Source organism: Haliotis rufescens, unplaced genomic scaffold, assembly GCF_023055435.1.
Source record: "Haliotis rufescens isolate VD_foot unplaced genomic scaffold, xgHalRufe1.0.p SCAF_1, whole genome shotgun sequence".
NCBI classification, from domain to species: Eukaryota; Metazoa; Mollusca; class Gastropoda; order Lepetellida; family Haliotidae; genus Haliotis; species Haliotis rufescens.
In genome coordinates, this window is record NW_025963779.1 from 48,576,868 (window position 1) to 48,596,850 (window position 19,983).

General features: G+C 40.1%; 1 protein-coding gene across 1 annotated transcript in view; it reads right to left on the minus strand.

Annotated features, from left to right (window-relative positions):
- The window catches only part of LOC124131427 (putative glucose-6-phosphate 1-epimerase), a 55,491-nt gene that overhangs the window by 13,675 nt on the left and 21,833 nt on the right, over positions 1-19,983 (minus strand). The window contains exon 8 of the mRNA XM_046494710.2: positions 18,114-18,178. Within this exon, the coding sequence (XP_046350666.2) occupies positions 18,114-18,178 (65 nt within the window). The remainder of the gene's footprint in view (positions 1-18,113; positions 18,179-19,983) is intronic.

Below are 19,983 nucleotides of genomic sequence, written 5' to 3' on the forward strand. Positions count from 1 at the left end.
TAACGCACAAACTACAGCCTTTCATCGTCTTGGTCTTATCTGCACAAGAGTAGACAATTTTGGAAATTCCAGATAACAACAGGTCACCTGAATTTAGTTGAAACATGAAATGGCCTGCACCATTTGGAACAAGTCCAATTTCACAAACTTCATGAACTAAGTCAATATCATTAAGGAACAAAGCCAAATTGCATGAAGGATTTTGAAATGATCTTTGAGCTGGTAGATTGTGGCATTTTATTAGCATTTGATTTTGAGTACAAAGTTCATATTGATCACTTGTGAATTCCAAAAACGTCTCGTCAACTGTGGAAATGGCGATATATGGTATGGTCTCACCAACCACTGTGGCATCACCAGAAGTGTGATTTAGAGGAACTGGGAATAACTTAACTTGATAAAGTTGTGTTTCTCTATCTTTGGATGTTACTGGTAACATCATAGTGACATAAACAGTACTGTCATGTCTTGCATAATGTACCTTGGTAGCTGTGTAATAATATGGCAAATCCTTATGAGCCAGATGGAAATTTGGATATTTATCCTTCAATGCTCTTATTTTTGATAGAGCACGCCTTAAATGTTGGAAAGGTATCAGCTCGGGTGATAGTACATTTTCTAACAAGTTAAATAATCCCGTGCTCAACCGATTAATCTTCCTTTCAACCCTAGTAGCAAAATGCAACTCCTTTGCAACAAGTTGTATCCAATGTGCATACATGGCCTGAAACCATCGTATCTTACCATCCTCTACATTTATCAGTTCAGTCAGTTCATTATGATTTGCAATTTTACCTTGCTTCAAACCGTCCATTCTGTCGTTGGCCTTAGACATGTATGAACCCATGTAATCCTGTGACACATTAAAAGCTGCTTCTTCCGCTCTCATTCTATTTGATAAGATATTGATATGTTGTCGTATTATGTTCACGTCGCTGTCACAGGCGGTTCCGAATAAATTATGTGAGAATTCACCAATAAAAGGTAGCAATGCTCTCTTGGAGCGAGTCTGAGAACCAGGAATTGGACCTTGAGGAATAATGTTTTTGATCAAAGTGACCCATCAACCCTATTCGTTTAAAGTGTCGTCATGTATGCGATAAATAAAATTCAATACAGCCGTCATGTTCTCATCACAGGACGTGCGATTCCTTAGAAGACTAGCATTCTTACAAATATCTCTAGGCAGAGTCGGACAGTTAGAGATCTTGGGCAATTCAATAGCAAACGTATGATACCACGTCTATTCATACGTTAAGAGTCTTCCCATGTGACTGAAGGTAGTACCCCAGTGAAGACGATAGATATCCTGAACGCATGTCGCCAATGGTACTGAGTTCCACATCACCAGTAGTGTCATCATCACCTTAAGTGTGAAGTTGAAGGGTCCTGTAGAACACAAATATCCAAATAAACTCTCAGATTTCTAGATCTGATCTCAGTTTTCTTTTCTTTTCTCTATCCCTATGAAACCATAGCGTTCCTATTTGTAAAACAATATCCAACAATCCCAATTGATCGTCATCAATGTACCATACAACATGTTAACTTCCCATAAATAATGTCTACCAACATTAAGGAAACCGCAGAACACAGCGCTATGCTCATACAGTCTCAATTCATGTGTCAACAATATGTTGTACTTGTGGGTCAGTTGAATATTGATAGAGCTAAAGGCCTTGTCATGTAACTTAAATTCTAGCGTCAATTAAGTCCCATTAATTAGCAGTCGTATTTTCTTTCTAACTCACATGGTTGAATCCTTGTCAACCGTCTTTGCGCAATACTGTATCATATGTCTGAATCATTCGCAACACATCTCTTCTCCTCAACAGGAGGTACACAATAGCCTTCTGACTAGGCAAACCTTTCTGAACATATTACCGGTATGATTGGCCAATCATCTACACACCACGACCGATTTATAGGTCTTCACCCAAGCTACGAGACAAATCGACCCTCTGTCCTTCGTCCCGAGTGAATTCATCGTTAGTCTTTCGACTGTCCTCAATATACTCAGCAACTTGAGGTAGAAACATATCTACATCACCACTAGAGACTGTCAGGCATCTCTAGACTTGATCTTTCAAGCTTTGAAACAGCATAGGCATTTCCTCATCTATGTGTTTATATTCAAATAACGTAGGCATGTCTCCTCTACGTCCCTGTCAACATTATTACTATGTGGGCATGTCTCCTCAACGGCTTGACAGCATAGGCATGTGACCTCTACGACTTACTATCATTTCATATCTGCGTAGGCATGTTCCCTCTACGACTTTTTCATCATCTCATATCTGTGTAGGCATGTTACCTCTACAACTTTCACACTCCTATGGCCTATCTTAGTAACCATATTTTATTTGATGCATATCTTAATACAGTGGGACTACAAATTACTTATTGTATAAACTACTGTCCATTACTGGTGTGTTAACAACCTTATACTCCATAATACGTGACTGAGCACACGTCTGCTACTTCCATCATCTTCAAACCTATTGTTTACTTTTGTGTTTCCGCTTCGCTTTACCTGTCATTGTCCCCCTGATATGGAAGTCCTCCACAACCTCTGATGGGAGAATTTCTCTTAGAACCCATTCTCTTTTTGAGATACTGGCATATCTGACCTTATACCATTTACTTGGCGATCCGACATACATTTCTCTAAGGCTTCGATTTGCCTGTCCTCCATTTCAGGACTAGTCTCAATCTCAGCAGTGGCGTCTTCATTTGCCGCGCCTGCCGTTTCATGTGCATCAGTATCCCCTTCATCTGATGTCAACTCATCAGCTGAGGTAGAACCTGCCTCCTGTTCTGACACAACAACCTCATTGTCAGGTATCATGTCAGGATCTAGTTCCTCATCGTCAGATAAGTCTAACAGTATTGCCAAAGGGCGAGCGTCTGGACTGATATATGGTTTCAGTCTATTTGCATGAATGGGTGATCTGATCAGTTTGTCATCACCACATCTGCGTAGCTGAAATGTGTGAGATGGATATTTCCATACCACATAAAATGGTCCTTGCCACGACTTGTAGAGTTTCCTACTAAACCCTTTTGGCACTTTAGAACAGTAGAGCCATACCATGTCTCCCACACGGTATGGAGGTTCAGCTGACTTCTTGTCAAACTGTTGTTTGTATGCTTCCTGAGCAATCTGTACATTCTCACGTGCAATCTCTCTGGTAATATCGATATAACCAAGCAACTGCCTCAAGTCAGGACGTGTTTGTACTGAAAGACCTTGCGTGCGAGGCTCTAGTACATTGTCAATTGGTAACCTAGGTTCCCTGCCAAACACCATGAAGTATGGCGAGAAACCCGTCGAACTGACTGCAGGACTCATCCTGTAACCCGCTAGGATACTTGGTAACAGCTTCGGACAGTTTTCCTGTGCCTTGTAACCATAGATCCGGAGTGTTTGACCAATAACACTGTTCATGCGCTCAGCATGACTGTTTGTCTCCGGATGAAAGGGGCTGGTCTTCAATCTACCTATATCCAATAATCTGCATACTTCATTCAGCAGTTTGGAGGTAAACTCCATGCCTCTGTCAGTGAGTATACTCTGCGGGCAAGAATATCTGCTTATGATTTCATCATACAATACTCTTGCCACTTCAAAAGACTCCTTGCTTTTCAGAGGAAAGCATTCCAGCCATTTTGAAGCTGCATCAATGCAAAGCATGATGTATTTGAATCCATCAGGGGATTCCTTCAATGGACCTACAAGGTCAACATGCCACCTCTGAAAAACATCTACCACCGGTAGAGGCTTCAGGGGTGCCGATTTTGCGTGTATTTGTCTCTTTGCTGACTGACAATCCACACAAGAAGCAACCCAGGCACGTACTCTCTCATACATCCCATACCAGAAATATCTCTGTCTGATAAAGGCATAACATCTTTCTACACCCATGTGAGCTGCTAACAGGTCATCATGATAGGCATGTAGGATGGTGTCATACAATTGTTGAGGTACGGCCAGTTGTTTCACATAACGAAGTTCCTTAGGGCCTTTCCCCCTTGGAGCATAGAGATGATAGAGTACACCATCCTCCATCAGAAAGTCATCAGCCTCCAACAAGACACGTCGTGCCTTCTCATCATCATCTGGCAACATATCTGATTCTAGACAAGTATTTGTCACAGAAGTGACGAAATGTCCCCCGCCTGTATATACACCAAAATACCAAATATGAAGACAATCCAGCGATTAGTTCTTGAGATATCGCGGCAACACCGTTTTCCAACTCCAAAAGCAGATTTGCCTGCTGTGACCTTGAAAATAGGGTCAAGGTCACCAAAACCGACTGGTGTCTGCGGTGTCTGTATATACACCATAGTTCCAAATATTAAGACAATCCTGCGATTACTTCTTGAGATATCGCGGCAACACCGTTTTCCAACTCCAAAAGCAGATTTGCCTGCTGTGACCTTGAAAATGGGGTCAAGGTCACCAAAACCGACTGGTGTCTGCGGTGTCTGTATATACACCATAGTTCCAAACATGAAGACAATCCTGCGATTAGTTCTTGAGATATCGCGGCAACACCGTTTTCCAACTCCAAAAGCAGATTTACCTGCTGTGACCTTGAAAATGGGCTCAAGGTCACCAAAACCGACTGGTGTCTGCGGAGTCTGTATATACACCATAGTTCCAAATATGAAGACAATCCAGTGTTTAGTTCTTGATATATCGCGGCAACAAACAGGTGGGACGTACGGACGGACGGTCGTGAATACTATATCCCCCGCTTCGCGCTTTCGCGCGGCGGGGGACAATAATCAATGATGCGTTTGAACTTCTCATCAGCCAACTGTAGGCTGCGCTATTTGTCTACTGTCAGACCAGTTTTCTCCTGGACATGGGTTATCACAGACACCTCAGACACTCCATTGACATATGCCTGTGAGTGTTTGTCATCATCAGACAGTGACAATATCCAATCCTCATCCTCTATATCATCATAATCATTAGCAGGTGAGGGTTCATATTCCCGCCGGCTAAAGGCATCTGCATTGCCATGTTTTGCACCTGGACGGTATATCACCTCATAGTCATACTGAGTAAGCATCAATGACCACCTTGCCAGTTTACCTGTAGGGTCTTTGATGCTCTTCAGGTATCTCAGGGCGGCATGATCCGTAATAACCTGAAACTTATTCGGAGCCAGATAGAGGTGGAAGTGCTTGACACCTGTGACCAATGCCAAATATTCCTTCAATGTGATGTGGTATTGTCTTTGTGTTTTGTTCAGGCTCTTGCCACCATAGGCTACCACACTTCCTCTACCTTCAGAGTCTTTCTGGCCTAGGACAAATCCTATGGCAAAAGAGCTACTGTCTGTGTACAGAATGAAGGGTTTGTTGAAGTCTGGAAAAACAAGGATTGGAGATGATATAAGTGCCTGCTTCAAGGTCTGAAATGCCTTGTCAGCATCCTCGGACCAAACAAATGGTACGTCCTTACCAAGTAATTTATTCAATGGAGCTACAATGTGGGCATAGTCCTTGACAAACTTTCTGTAGTACCCACACAACCCTAAGTAGTTTCTCAAGTCACCTACATTCTTAGGTCTGGGAAAAGACTTAACAGCCTCTATCTTACCTGGATCAGTCTTTATACCTTCTTTGGTAATGACATGTCCAAGGAATCCCACTTGTTTGACAGCAAATTTGCATTTAGAGGCCTCCCTCAGCTTGTCAAATACTGCCTTCAGATGTATCAAATGTTCGTCAAACGTCTTGCTATACACCAAAATGTCATCTAAGTACACCAACGTGAATTTGAACGACATAGATGAAAACAGGTTCGACATGAGAAATGCAAATGAGCTAGGTGCTGAAACCAAGCCCATGGGCATAACGAGCCACTTATAACTTTTACCTGACGGCACCGTGAAACTGGTGACATCTTGACTGTCCTCGTCAACAGGTAACTGCCAAAAACCTTTGAACAAATCCAGGGAACTATATACCTGTGCGTGTTGACTACCTAACGAAGCCAAACTCTCGTCAATCACAGGTAGAGGCCAAATTTGAGGAACCGTCAATGCATTCACACGGCGATAATCAATCACAAAGCGGAAGGTGCTATCAGCCTTCTTAACGAGCAAGCAAGGTGAGCTCCATTGAGAAAAAGGTAGGTGTTATCATGTCATACTCAAGTAATTGATTTACCTGTCTGTCAATCTCCTCCTTGGCCCCAGGTGAGCATGGGTATGCTCCTTGATATACTGGGCTGTGATCACCTGTATTAATTTTGTGTGAGAAAAGGTGTGTTCTACCCATCTCTGACATATCTACTGCAAAGACGTCCCTATGTAGACCCAAGAATAATTCAAATTCCTTTTTCTGTTCATCAGTCATGTCAGCATCAGCTAAAGAGACCTTTAACTCACTTGCCTTAGCCCTCAGATTCTCATAATCTGGCTCATGTAAAGCACCTCTAAGCTCAGGTGTCACTACACCTATGATACCACCTATACTCATCCCGTTTGCCTCACCTTTTGTTACACCTGAGGTACCTGATGACTCACCTGTATTCATACCTGTGGCACCTAATGACTCACCTACATACTTACCTGTGGTACCTGATGACTCACCTATAGTCATACCTGTGGCACCTAATGACTCACCTACAGCGACATCCGTATGTAAGTAAGCAGCCTCATCAATTTGACCTGGCAAAACATCATTGTCAACTTCCAATCCACCTGATGAATTAATTTTCAACTCACCTGTGTGTACACCTGCCTGGTAACATCTACTATCATCCATGTACTCACCTGACACATCACCTGTCAAGTCTGTCCCATGTACACCTACCAAACCTAACTCACTACCTATGGGATCATATTCAGGTAAGTTGTGAGTGAGCATGTCACTAGACAATCTCAGGTTGACACCTTCACCAGCATCAATATGCACTGAAGGGCTATCAACAGGTGAGCATCCCTGTAACAACAAGTCACCCTGTGTACTGACATCTAAACAAGACTCCATGGTATCACCTTGTATACCTGTGTGGAGATCAGAACCTATACATGTCATATCATCCTTGTCATCCACATTTGTATAGATATCTTTGACACCTAACTCCTGAGTCCCGTCAATGTCAACATGGTTGAATGGTTTGTCACCTGTGGTATTATCAAAGGTATGAGTGGCATCCCCATTACCTAACTCCCCATACACGTTGGCAACATCAACCTCTTCAATGACACCTATCGCTACTTGCACAGGTAACTTAATCTCTGAGCTGGTAGGGTTCATCATTCTAAACAAAGCTATATCTGATTGACAGGTGAGGTGAGACATCTAGCACCTAACACATGCAACGTTTCTGCAACAGACTCAATTGGCTCCACAATGCCTAACTTTATATCTGGGTCATGAACATATACAGGTAACAAAGTCTCGGTGTGAGGTGGTAGCACCACATCACGTATACATGTAACAATGTTAGGATTTTCTGAATAGGCAATGAACTTGGCCTCTGTAAGTCCATCCCACAAAGTCAACCTATTGCGGCTAACATCAATGTTAGCCTTCTGGCTTTTCAAAAAATCTAAGCCTAACAACACATCAACTGATAAAGTTGAAACTACATGAAATTCCTGTACAACACAGAGCTGACCCACTGTAAGAGGAATTGTAGATACACCTAACACATCTAATGGTTTCCCATCTGCACCAACCAATGTCCTTGCACCCTGCTTTGTTATAGGAAATCTACTCTCTCCTCCAATAGATGAGAAAACATTTAAATTTACACAGCTCAAACTCGCACCTGAGTCACATAGGGCACTGTATGACTTCCCAGATATTTTAACCCTAATACTGCTGTGGGATAAACCCACACTACATGTCAAAACAACAACACTGCTCAAATCACTGTCATTACTGTGATTTGGTTCCGAATCACCCCTCATGGTAAAAGCGTGCGCACCGCTATAATCGACATTATCAAAATCAATATTTGCTACATCGGCGACAGGCTACAAATCCTCATTTAGCCATGCCCCTGTTACCCTGGTACGTATTTGGCTGGGAAAAGCAGAATCTGCTTAGATGGCCTACCCTTCCGCATTTAAAACATTGCAGAGATCTAGCAAAACACTCAGACATACTAAAATGTGTCCTACCACAACTTCTGCATGGCTTCCTCTGCTGTCCATTCCTAGGGTTGAACCTCTCCTCCTGTCCATAGCGCCCAGTCCTGTCCATGGAATTAGACCTCTGGTACGACACCAGCTGTCTCTGTCCCTGAGGACGGTAAAAAGTTTGTGTTCCACCACGCCCTTGGCGTTGAAACCCTGCACGTCACCCAATGTCATTCTGGAATGTCACCCTATTTGGGGAAACACCCCGTTGTCCATATGAAATGAGCCTATTGTCTCGTGCATTCTCTGCTGCCGTTAAGGTCGAAATCTGACCCTTCAAGTCCTCTATGACTGACACAAGCTTATCAGTTGAGGGAGCAGCACTACCAAAAGCAGCATCTGCCATTCTCGCGCTCTCAAGGACCTGATCCTTTGTATCATGTGGCCTAGTCAAGATGAATTGTTTTACCTGAGGCCTAGAGTTCCTGATCACAGCGTCCTTAACAAAATTGTCATCTAAACGTTCAAGGCTCCTTGCCTCATGCTCAAGGTCTTGCAGGAAATCCTCAAAGTTCTCACAATCCTTCTGTTTTCTAAGATATAGCTTATCCAATCTATCATAAATCTTAACAGAGTTTTGCTTGTACCTAGCTAGGAAAGCAGATTTCACCTCGTCCCACGAATCTGTCTCAAAATCCTTTGCCTCAAACCATTTAAATGCCTTTCCCTCTAACCAAAGACTAAAGGCCTCTTTCTTCCCTTCCTCTGAGTAGGGGGCACGGGTGGCCCAGTCGTCTAAGGCGCTGCGATTCGCTGTGCAGAGTTGCGTCCCTTGGGCACGCCAGAAACCTATGATTGTGGGTTCGAATCCGGGTTCGCCCCGATTATGTTTCTAGGTTTGTCAGCACCATACCCGTGCTCGTGGGTTTCACCGAAGTGGTAAACGTCTGAGACCTGCATCACTTCGGGCTTTCCTCCCACATTAAGCTGACACGCCAAGATGTGACTGGAATACTGTTAAAAGCGGCGTTAAAAACCCAACTCACTCACTCCTCTGAGTAATTATTCAGAGATGTGAATTTTTCATACCTCTACAACCAAGCATAGGCACTAACAGAGTCGCTACCATCAAACTTCTCAAGATTGATGTGTCTCAGTACAAAGGAATTAGCCAATGCACAAACACTCCTGTCTAACCCCTCTGGACGGTCATCCCGATCAGTAGAAAAGAAACTAGTTCTCCCATCTTTCTTTATGTTAGATGCCCCGCCTTCCTCGTTCTCAAACGGCATTTTGAAGTTAACAGTTGTATCAGCAATAGACTCGTTAAAAGAATCAAACCCCCTCTCGTAGGTAGGTGAAATAAACGACGACCCTCTCTCTCTAATTGGAGATCTAACCACTGGATCTACCAAGGTTGCAAAATTTGGAGGCAATTCATTCAAATCAATAGAGGCGTGATTAACAGGGGTAGAATACTTCACTACTGTACTCTCATCATCAGATGACATGCTGCAGACTACATAATTGATACAAACAATAAATACGAGTAATACAATCAAAAACTCTCACAATACACACAAAGTAACACCAGTCAAACAGTCTTATAACACTGCAGAAAGTTCTTAAGCACTCAAGCATACAGCAAGGGTCCTCCTTCAGTGTAGGTGTCCAACACTAGAAAATCAATATCACTGTTGTGGTAGTAGCCCCACTACCAAAGAAATCAATAACACAGTCTCTTCACGGGAACTGACCACCCCACGGCCTTCAATCAGTCAACAATAGTCTTGCTGGTGAGCGTAGTTCACAAATACAAGGGCAAAACACATCCCTTATAGTAGAGTTAAACGTTCATCATAAAAACCATCAGGCTTTTCAACGCATCATCTAGGTATGTGTTGTACTTATGTAATTCAGGCAACAACAAGAACTTATCTGAGGACCATGTGTTTATATTTATGATTAATTCTATCATAAATAAAAAGGACTGGAGCCAACCATCTGACTTGTGATTTTGAGAGAGCTACATCATCCCTAGAACCAAGGAGTGGTTGATAAGTACAAGTGACCAAAGGTAGAAGGGTAAAGTACCCGGAACATAAGGTTACATAATATATGTATATGGCTATAGGACCATGATCTCATGTCAGGTCAAAATCAGGGCCAAATATCACAATAAATCAAAATCATACAAATATGTTTAGAAGCTGACTACAAACTACTTGTGTACCATATTGCAGTTCATTAGTGATGAATATGTGTTATTGCTGCATATTGTACATATGGCTGCTACGGAACATCGCAGGACAACAGGTCTGTGGGCTACAAATTTGATAATAATGAAACTGCATAATAAGAATATATCCAGTCAAAGTGCATATCCTAATCAAATAACTTATATACATTAATCATGAAATAATGTTCCTTGTACCCATGTCAGTTTATAGAATAGTTACATGCACTATATATACAATAACAAAAAATGTATTTACAAAACATAAGCATATACACGTCATTGAACAGAAGTCAGTGGGTGAATTTGTTTTTATCACAATACAAACGTTCAAACGTTTTCCAGGAAACAAGAAATACTTCTCAGATAATCCCAAACATCCATGATGGAATACATCTGTTCTATCTTCTGTTGAAACTGCATTTAGTCTAATTCACATATATTGAAAATCCGTACTATTGTCCACGCTTTTGTTTTCGACAGAATCGTTTCCACAACTCATCCACAAAGTCATATGATTTGCACTTGAGGACCTTTCTCTGATACTCCTTTGTGGGATTTTTTGTAGACCTTCTTGTCTTTATAGAGGAATAGGGTCGGTTGACATGCTCGTTCCAGTCCAAAATAGCAATTCCTGTTTTAATTGTGTACATTGAGTTCCGAAAGTGGACAAGTTTATCAACATATGCCAGGATGACGTTGTGGAAACATTCAACGAAATGAGTGTCCGTACAGTGAATAAATTTTTCAGGATGTTTGTAAATGTAGGAGGATTTTATGGCCTTCTTTAGAATATTGAGAGCAGTGTCATCTCTGATCACTTTCCTCGTAGAAATGTAGTTGACCTTGGTTTTGCACCTTGATGTGCTGTCACAGTGATCATGCTAGTTTTGGTAGTGCTTGACGATATTGTCCATATGAGCTTTTAATTTTGCAGCAGATCCACCACAGTTTTTCATACCCCAGTAGACAGAGGTTTTTAAGCCTGAAAGTTTATCGGATAACTCGGGGTGCCATTTTTGACCTAGGGTTTTCTTGGTACCTGAAGTTATTGTCTTCATGGCACCTGCATGGTTATCTGCCACATACTTGCTGATGGATGCATTCCTGTCATGGGCATGGATGGTAACTTTTACATTCTTTGACTCCAGATCTCCATATATTGCCCTGGTCCCATACACTTCATGTTTCTGAGGGCATATTTCCTGCTCTTTAGTTACATGCTTGTAACTGACTACCTTTCGTGTTTTGGGACCTATGGCTGTCACATCACAGTGGTAGCTGTTTCGACGACAGCCATGCAGTGCATCAGTCATTATATCAACTTTTTTTCACCATTAATGATAACTGTTTCTTCATCAAGGGCCTGTTGTATCTTCTCATCTCGAAGTTGTTCAACAGTTTCTTCATACACAGGAACGCTCCTTGCCATTAATCGTTTTGCTGGAGATCCGATATTGGCAAATTGGCACAACCGTTCATATTGTACAGGGAGCATGCCACTACACATATATGCATGGATGAGATGATAGTTCAGCCAATAGTCATGAGCAAGCATAGGTGAAGAATGCCAAAACAGGAAAGCATGAGATGATTTTAAAACTGGTTGAAGAATACGCCTCCCTGTATGTCCAACTCGCTCGAATTCAGTTGGTTCCAGTGGTCCATGAACTTGTGATAAACGAACTAATTCAAACAACTGTGTTTTCGTACACATGAACAGTTCTTTATCTTCACATTTGTCTGCCACTGTTGAATGATCTTTTTGTTGTTTCTTCGTGGTTTCTTGTGACAAACAGTTATCAAGCAAAGCATTCATCACAAATGTCATACCCTTACCAGGAAATACGTTCTTGACTTGTTGCAACTTCTTCTCAAATGAATTTTTTTCTGCTTCTGTGTCAAATGCCACATCAAAGTTCTTCCTTGCCTTTCTCTTGTACTCATATATTTTCACACTGCCATTACTAAGCCTCTTCTTGCTTTTTCCAGTCTGAGTATTAGTGATGTCGGTCAGCACTTCCATGATAAATTTGATTGCTGAACTTTCGTTAACACACAACTATGTAATGGAAATAAGACGTGCTCAGAATGGAATATACTTCAAATTTGCCAGATAAACTTAAATAACCAATGGGAGATGGGTTCGGGCGAGTGATTCACTTATGACTCATTATTTGACCAATCAGCAGCAACCTGGTAAGAGGCTTGACCCAGAACAAATTTGAAGATTATGCCGCCAAAAACTGCTGAAGGTAATATTGCCAAACTCTGGTTGAAGAAATTGTTGAAGAAACACCATAGAAATATTCAACTGTCAGGACACCATGAGTGGAAAAAGATATAAGTTATCTTAATCATCAATGAAAGGGACAAAGAAGCCATGGAAGAATTCATGCGCCAAATGAATATAGAAATCTGTATGCAAGGTAAGCGTAGCATCCCTTATTGTTTCAAGTAACACAAAACATATAACATAAATGGTTCTAAATTCATGACCAAATGTCTGGAAGGGTATAATGCACATAATTTTTCTTACTTAATCTATACCTATTCCATTACAAACATTTGTTAGTCAGGCATCTTTTATTAATTATAGAATGTGAGGAGGTGCAAGAAAGTTCTAACCAAATTCAAGTGGACTCCCCTATTTCCGGGGGACAGTACATCGCAAATCAGCCAGATCCTGAGGGTGACAATCGAATGGAGGAGGACACATGCCCCTACTGTTTTATCAAACCCTGTGTAGCCACCCACAACAGAACAGCCAGATGGATGCACTGGACAAAATATCATCCATTCCAAACTTGGAAATACCACCATTCCAAACGGAAATATGACCATTCCAAAATTTGTCAAGGTCATATTTCCAAGCTTGGATTTGTTTGGATATGTTTGGATACAACATGTCATAATCATATCTGTTAAACGTTGTACAACGTTTGACCTTAACTTATGTTCAGATTAGTAATGACATGAAAGTAAATAATTAAGAGTATTTTGGCACTATTTACCACGAAAAAACCAAATCATGAGCAAATTTAACTAAATGAAATTCTGTCATTTAAAGTGGCTACTCTTTATATTTCATTTCTTATCTTCCTTGTCTATAATCATATGACATTGACTATGAACTTTGAACAATTAAGCAAAATTTTTGTTTTCCCATACCGACTTACGGTTGTCGTAGAACAAAGACCGTTTCGATAATAAAGGGCCTCATTATTATAATTTGAACTAATATACATGTTTACATAATAGTACTAGGTATAAATGAATTTTGATAAGTGTTCGTACAAGAATATGAACTTCGAATTATCTCGGAAATATGCGCAACACATAGGGCGGGAAATTGTATAATTGGTCTGGAACTATCTGACGGTAATTCAAAACAGGGAACAAGATTTCGTCAAATGAATCATTGAGCCAGGAATTCAATGATTTAAATGCTGACAAAATGAATAAACATATCTGGAACAGAGTAGACTGTTCATGCGGACAATTATATGCTAAGTCTATTGCCAGTGAAGTTTATCACCCCATGTTATAGCATTTGTTTCTTATAAAAGATAGAAGCCAAATAAATGGGACAATTAGTTGTTATGAATTAGCTTTACCTCTGTGACATATTACGCAACTAAAGGTGAATATGTTTATCAAATAATCAATTACAGTAATTAACCTAGTGTCCTTATTTATACACAATTTAATTACGTATTGGGGTACAATATATAATACACATATACACGGAATGATTTCTTATTTTGTCAATTTAATCATAACCCAAATCATACAAATCGATTATGTGAAAATAAAAGTAGTGATAACTTTATGATCAAGGGTATAAATACTCAATTGTATCTATTAATCCTAATAGTATAACAATAAATCCTGTGTATTTACTGAGCATATTTAGATACATCCGGATCTACGACCGCAGTCATATAATCAATCAAGGAAAGTATATTAGATTGAATTAAAAATGTGCTATCACTAAAACAAAATTCACATCGTTTTTGTTAACGATCGTTTCCATTTTCAACGTGGTAACCTTATAAGTGACTAACTTTTTTATCATGATGAAATGAAACATTAAAAATATCAAAGGGACTGATGATCGAATTTTTCGCATAAATGTCATGCTCGCATTAATTTCATGATTTACAAAAGATAGATTTGGACATTTCTGAGCAACGATCATGTTTGGGTAAGGGAAGTAATCTTGTCTCCACTTGCAATTGGATTCAATCGGGTGAGCAGTACCGAGATCACAGCTTGACTGTTCGGTACGGCCGAAAGGCGGCATACATGTTGTTCACGCTCCGCTGGTCATGGGGCCTCATTTGTCTGTATTCTGCTTATGAGCCGGGATGCGCATGAAACACGGGTGTCAAAACCAATATAGTTACCAATTACATGTACGGTCAATTAGCCAGTTCAAGAGACAATACCCTGGTTCTACGGTTCGTCTGATCTCCCGTCATAAAACCACAATGTTTATTTACCTCGGACAACGCCGACTTCCTGTGTACATGTACGTACATGGCAATAAATGGTTTGACAGTTGTTTGACGGAATCAGTCAATAATTATTGACACAGTGATGTAATTAAAATTTGTCACTATTCACAACTCCTATTTTGATTTTTCTAATGTTCAGCTATATTTTCGATCAGTTTTATATGTATAAAAAATCTTCTGTAGTATTTATAAACCAAACCTAAAAACATTATATAAGAACAATTGTGTTTTTAAAACGTAAGTTTTCTATTAAAACAACCATGCAAGTAAGATTTCTGCCGTACTATTACTTTAGTTACTCCACAGATTACACATCTTATATGCTGCAAACGCAGCCAATGTAATGCTTCTACGTCACAGCTGCCTCGGTAATTAAGGGCTGGAATGTTTTTGTGAAGGCAGTTAGAGCAGACGAATTGAGACCTATTATTGTTTTGTCGAGTCAAGTGCGGGTCTCTCTCTCACCTTAGGGAGAATGCGACTGTAAAAGCCCCTCGCTAGACAGACAAGTAGTGAATGTTTGAGATAAGTTTATTATTTATTATGTATAGTTTAAACTCAATAGATAATTTATAGTCTTTTTATTGTTCAAATTACTAATAAAACATATTTTAACTTGTTACTTGTAAACATACTTCCAAACAATTTCGAACAATTCCAAACAATTCCAAACCATTCAAAACATTTCCTGCGTTGGAAATATGTTTGGATATGTTGCCAATCCAATTTTGGATTTTCTGTAAAGATCGATCCTTCCAAGCTTTGGAAATGTTGGAATGAGCGATCTTTCCAAAGCAATCCAACGTTCATTCCAAACTGGAATGGACGCTCCTTGGTCTTGTGATGGGACAAGCGCGCCCTCCAAACCCTAATAACTGCACCATCAGAAAGGCTCTCTACTATAAATTCTGGAAAATAATTGACAACTGTAATGGGTGGAAAATTCCAGCATATGTTCAAAAGAACATCAGACTGGGTGATGGGGAGCATGTTGTCTTCCATCCCAGACAAATAATGCCGGAATGTGTGTTGACACTTGTGCGAACAAAATACCCAAATAGGATAAATGAGCCATATATGGGACACAAGTGGTGGTGAACTGACTTTGTTATTTTTCTCTTTGTATATATATATATGATCATTTATATTCTTTCTAAAACTGCAATTAATTTCTTCTGGGAAAATTAAAATTTTGTAAAGCACAACACAGTAATGAAACTCTTGGCATTATGTAGCTGACTATGGCAAAACAGTATCCTTATCAGACAAATGATTGTGTTTTGTTTACATAAAGAGTGTAGTTGCCCCAACGAGGTCAAATGTGTGACCTGTGCTGTGTCTCAAAGTTGACAGGCCTTCCTTTCCCTCCTGGTGGAAAAAGTGGCGGTAACCAGAAGTTGAAAAGACTGTTGACATTCAGGTTGTTTAAGAGTTACATTTGAATGATTAAGTCACAGTTTTCAATTTTTATGGAAACAAACGTAGCATATTCTAAAAAATCTAAATCCAACTTGCTGTTAGGCCACAAGAAATAGTTCAAAATTTGTAATTCATGCACGGTGGCCATTCTTGCATGAGGGTATGTTCACGAAAACTCTTCCACCACTGCCGTCACCGGCGAGGCGATACTCTTGAAAAATTACGATCATTTCTGATCTGAAATTTTTAGATTATTATGGAGAAAGTTTGATAGGTATATTCATTTAGTTTTTGCTTGGCTGTCATTCCAAAATCGAAATTTGTTCGTGTTTTGAAACTTTACCTGTGATTGCCTTTTTTTGAAAGTTGATGCGATATTTACGGCAACTATGCGAGAATATCGCGGAATCGCGGCCTAAGTCAATCCCTGATAGTATAGTTCCAAGTACATCATATAGTCAAAGAAGGTCAGTGGCAATAGTATAGTTCCAAGTACATCATATAGTCAAAGAAGGTCAGTGGCAATAGTATAGTTCCAAGTACATCATATAGTCAAAGAAGGTCAGTGGCAATAGTATAGTTCCAAGTACATCATATAGCCAAAGAAGGTCAGTGGCAATAGTTTAGTTCCAAGTACATCATATAGTCAAAGAAGGTCAGTGGCAATAGTTTAGTTCCATGTACATCATATAGTCAAAGAAGGTCAGTGGCAATAGTATAGTTCCAAGTACATCATATAGTCAAAGAAGGTCAGTGGCAAGAGTACAGTTCCAAGTACATCATATAGCCAAAGAAGGTCAGTGGCAATAGTTTAGTTCCAAGTACATCATATAGCCAAAGAAGGTCAGTGGCAATAGTTTAGTTCCAAGTACATCATATAGTCAAAGAAGGTCAGTGGCAAGAGTATAGTTCCAAGTACATCATATAGCCAAAGAAGGTCAGTGGCAATAGTATAGTTCCAAGTACACCATATAGCCAAAGAAGGTCAGTGGCAATAGTATAGTTCCAAGTACATCATATAGCCAAAGAAGGCCAGTGGCAATAGTTTAGTTCCATGTACATCATATAGACAAAGAAGGTCAGTGGCAATAGTATAGTTCCAAGTACACCATTTAGTCAAAGAAGGTCAGTGGCAATAGTATAGTTCCAAGTACATCATATAGTCAAAGAAGGTCAGTGGCAATAGTATAGTTCCAAGTACATCATATAGTCAAAGAAGGTCAGTGGCAAGAGTATAGTTCCAAGTACATCATATAGCCAAAGAAGATCAGTGGCAATAGTTTAGTTCCAAGTACATCATATAGTCAAAGAAGGTCAGTGGCAATAGTATAGTTCCAAGTACATCATTTAGTCAAAGAAGGTCAGTAGCAATAGTATAGTTCCAAGTACATCATATAGTCAAAGAAGGTCAGTGGCAATAGTATAGTTCCAAGTACATCATGTAGCCAAAGAAGGTCAGTGGCAATAGTTTAGTTCCAAGTACATCATATAGTCAAAGAAGGTCAGTGGCAATAGTATAGTTCCAAGTACATCATTTAGTCAAAGAAGGTCAGTAGCAATAGTATAGTTCCAAGTACATCATATAGTCAAAGAAGGTCAGTGGCAATAGTATAGTTCCAAGTACATCATGTAGCCAAAGAAGGTCAGTGGCAATAGTTTAGTTCCAAGTACATCATATAGCCAAAGAAGGTCAGTGGCAATAGTATAGTTCCAAGTACACCATTTAGTCAAAGAAGGTCAGTGGCAATAGTATAGTTCCAAGTACATCATATAGCCAAAGAAGGTCAGTGGCAATAGTTTAGTCATAAAGATAAAAAAAATTACCTGTCATAGTTCTCGTCAATCCTGATCTCCTCTCGAGCCTCTGTCACCTCCTCTCCATCTCTCACCTGTAAATTACACATCATATTACAGCTCCCATAACAAGTCAATTTCTACATCCTCATGTCATTAGTCAGTTTTTGCCCATCTTCCCTAGGCAAGGGAGTTAACTAGCTGTAAAATTCCAGTTTCCACCCTTGCCAAACTATGCTGGAATTTCTGGGCTTGATCGTAGCACCACCAGTGGCAATTACGAGTTATGTCCTTTCTAATTCCCTCCTATTGACTAATCAGATTCCACCTCTCATATCACTTGCATTTGCTTCAAAATAAATGGCGGCACCCAGTGAAGACGATCTGATCGATAAACAAGATTGTAATTAAACATGTCTTACCTCGCAAAGTGCATCCAATCATGTGAGCACCTTTGATTAAAAACACAACAAGCATATAGTCGACGAAGTCATCCCCACCCATTTTAACATGTTATGGTCCCAGACCAGGTAACTGACCCAACATTTCTCTTAGCCCATGTCAAAATAGCTACAATGGAAATTCTAAAATAAACATTTCTAAAACTCCTTAATATCAAATGGCACCAGTTCAGAATGTGCCTGGTAGACATGCAAAGTTTTGTAAGAAAGTATTTAACGGTTTTTGAGTAACACTCCGGAAACAAACACCACCCTTATAGAAGTTCAACATGTTGCCATGGAAACGTAAAAAATATAAATTTCTAAAATTCCTAAATAGCAAAAGGCACCAGTTCAGTATGTGTCTGGTAAACATGCAAAGTTTTGTTAGAAAGTATGGAATGGGTTTTGAGTTATGCTCCGGCAACAAACTCTACCCTATAGAGCCTAAGTCCAACTTGTTGCCATGGAAACATAAAATAAACAAATTATAAAATTCCTAAATAGCAAAAGGCACCAGTTCAGTATATGCCTGGTAGACATGCAAAGGTCATACACACACTCACATTGTCTACACAGACAAGTACTACGACCTTGTCTACACAGACACAGACTATGACCTTGTCTACACAGTCATGAAGTATGGCCTTGTCTACACAGACATAGACTATGACCTTGTCTACACAGTCACGGAGCATGGCCTTGTCTACACAGACAGAGACTATGACCTTGTCTACACAGACACTGACTATGACCTTCTCTACACAGAAACTGACTATGATCTTGTCTATGACCTTGTCTACACAGACACAGACTATGATCTTGTGTACACAGACATCTGACCTTGTCTACATACTTTGTGTTCTGTACAACTGACCTTGTCTACATACTTTGTGTTCTGTACAACTGACCTTGTCTACATACTTGGTGTTCTGTACATCTGACCTTGTCTACATACTTGGTGTTCTGTACAACTGACCTTGTCTACATACTTGGTGTTCTGTGCAACTGACCTTGTCTACATACTTGGTGTTCTGTACAACTGACCTTGTCTACATACTTGGTGTACTCTACAACTGACCTTGTCTACATACTTGGTGTTCTGTACATCTGACCTTGTCTACATACTTGGTGTTCTGTACATCTGATCTTGTCTACATACTTGGTGTTCTGTACAACTGACCTTGTCTACATACTTGGTGTTCTGTACATCTGACCTTGTCTACATACTTGGTGTTCTGTACATCTGACCTTGTCTACATACTTGGTGTTCTGTACAACTGACCTTGTCTACATACTTGGTGTTCTGTACAACTGACCTTGTCTACATACTTGGTGTTCTGTACATCTGACCTTGTCTACATACTTGGTGTTCTGTACAACTGACCTTGTCTACATACTTGGTGTTCTGTACATCTGACCTTGTCTACATACTTGGTGTTCTGTACATCTGACCTTGT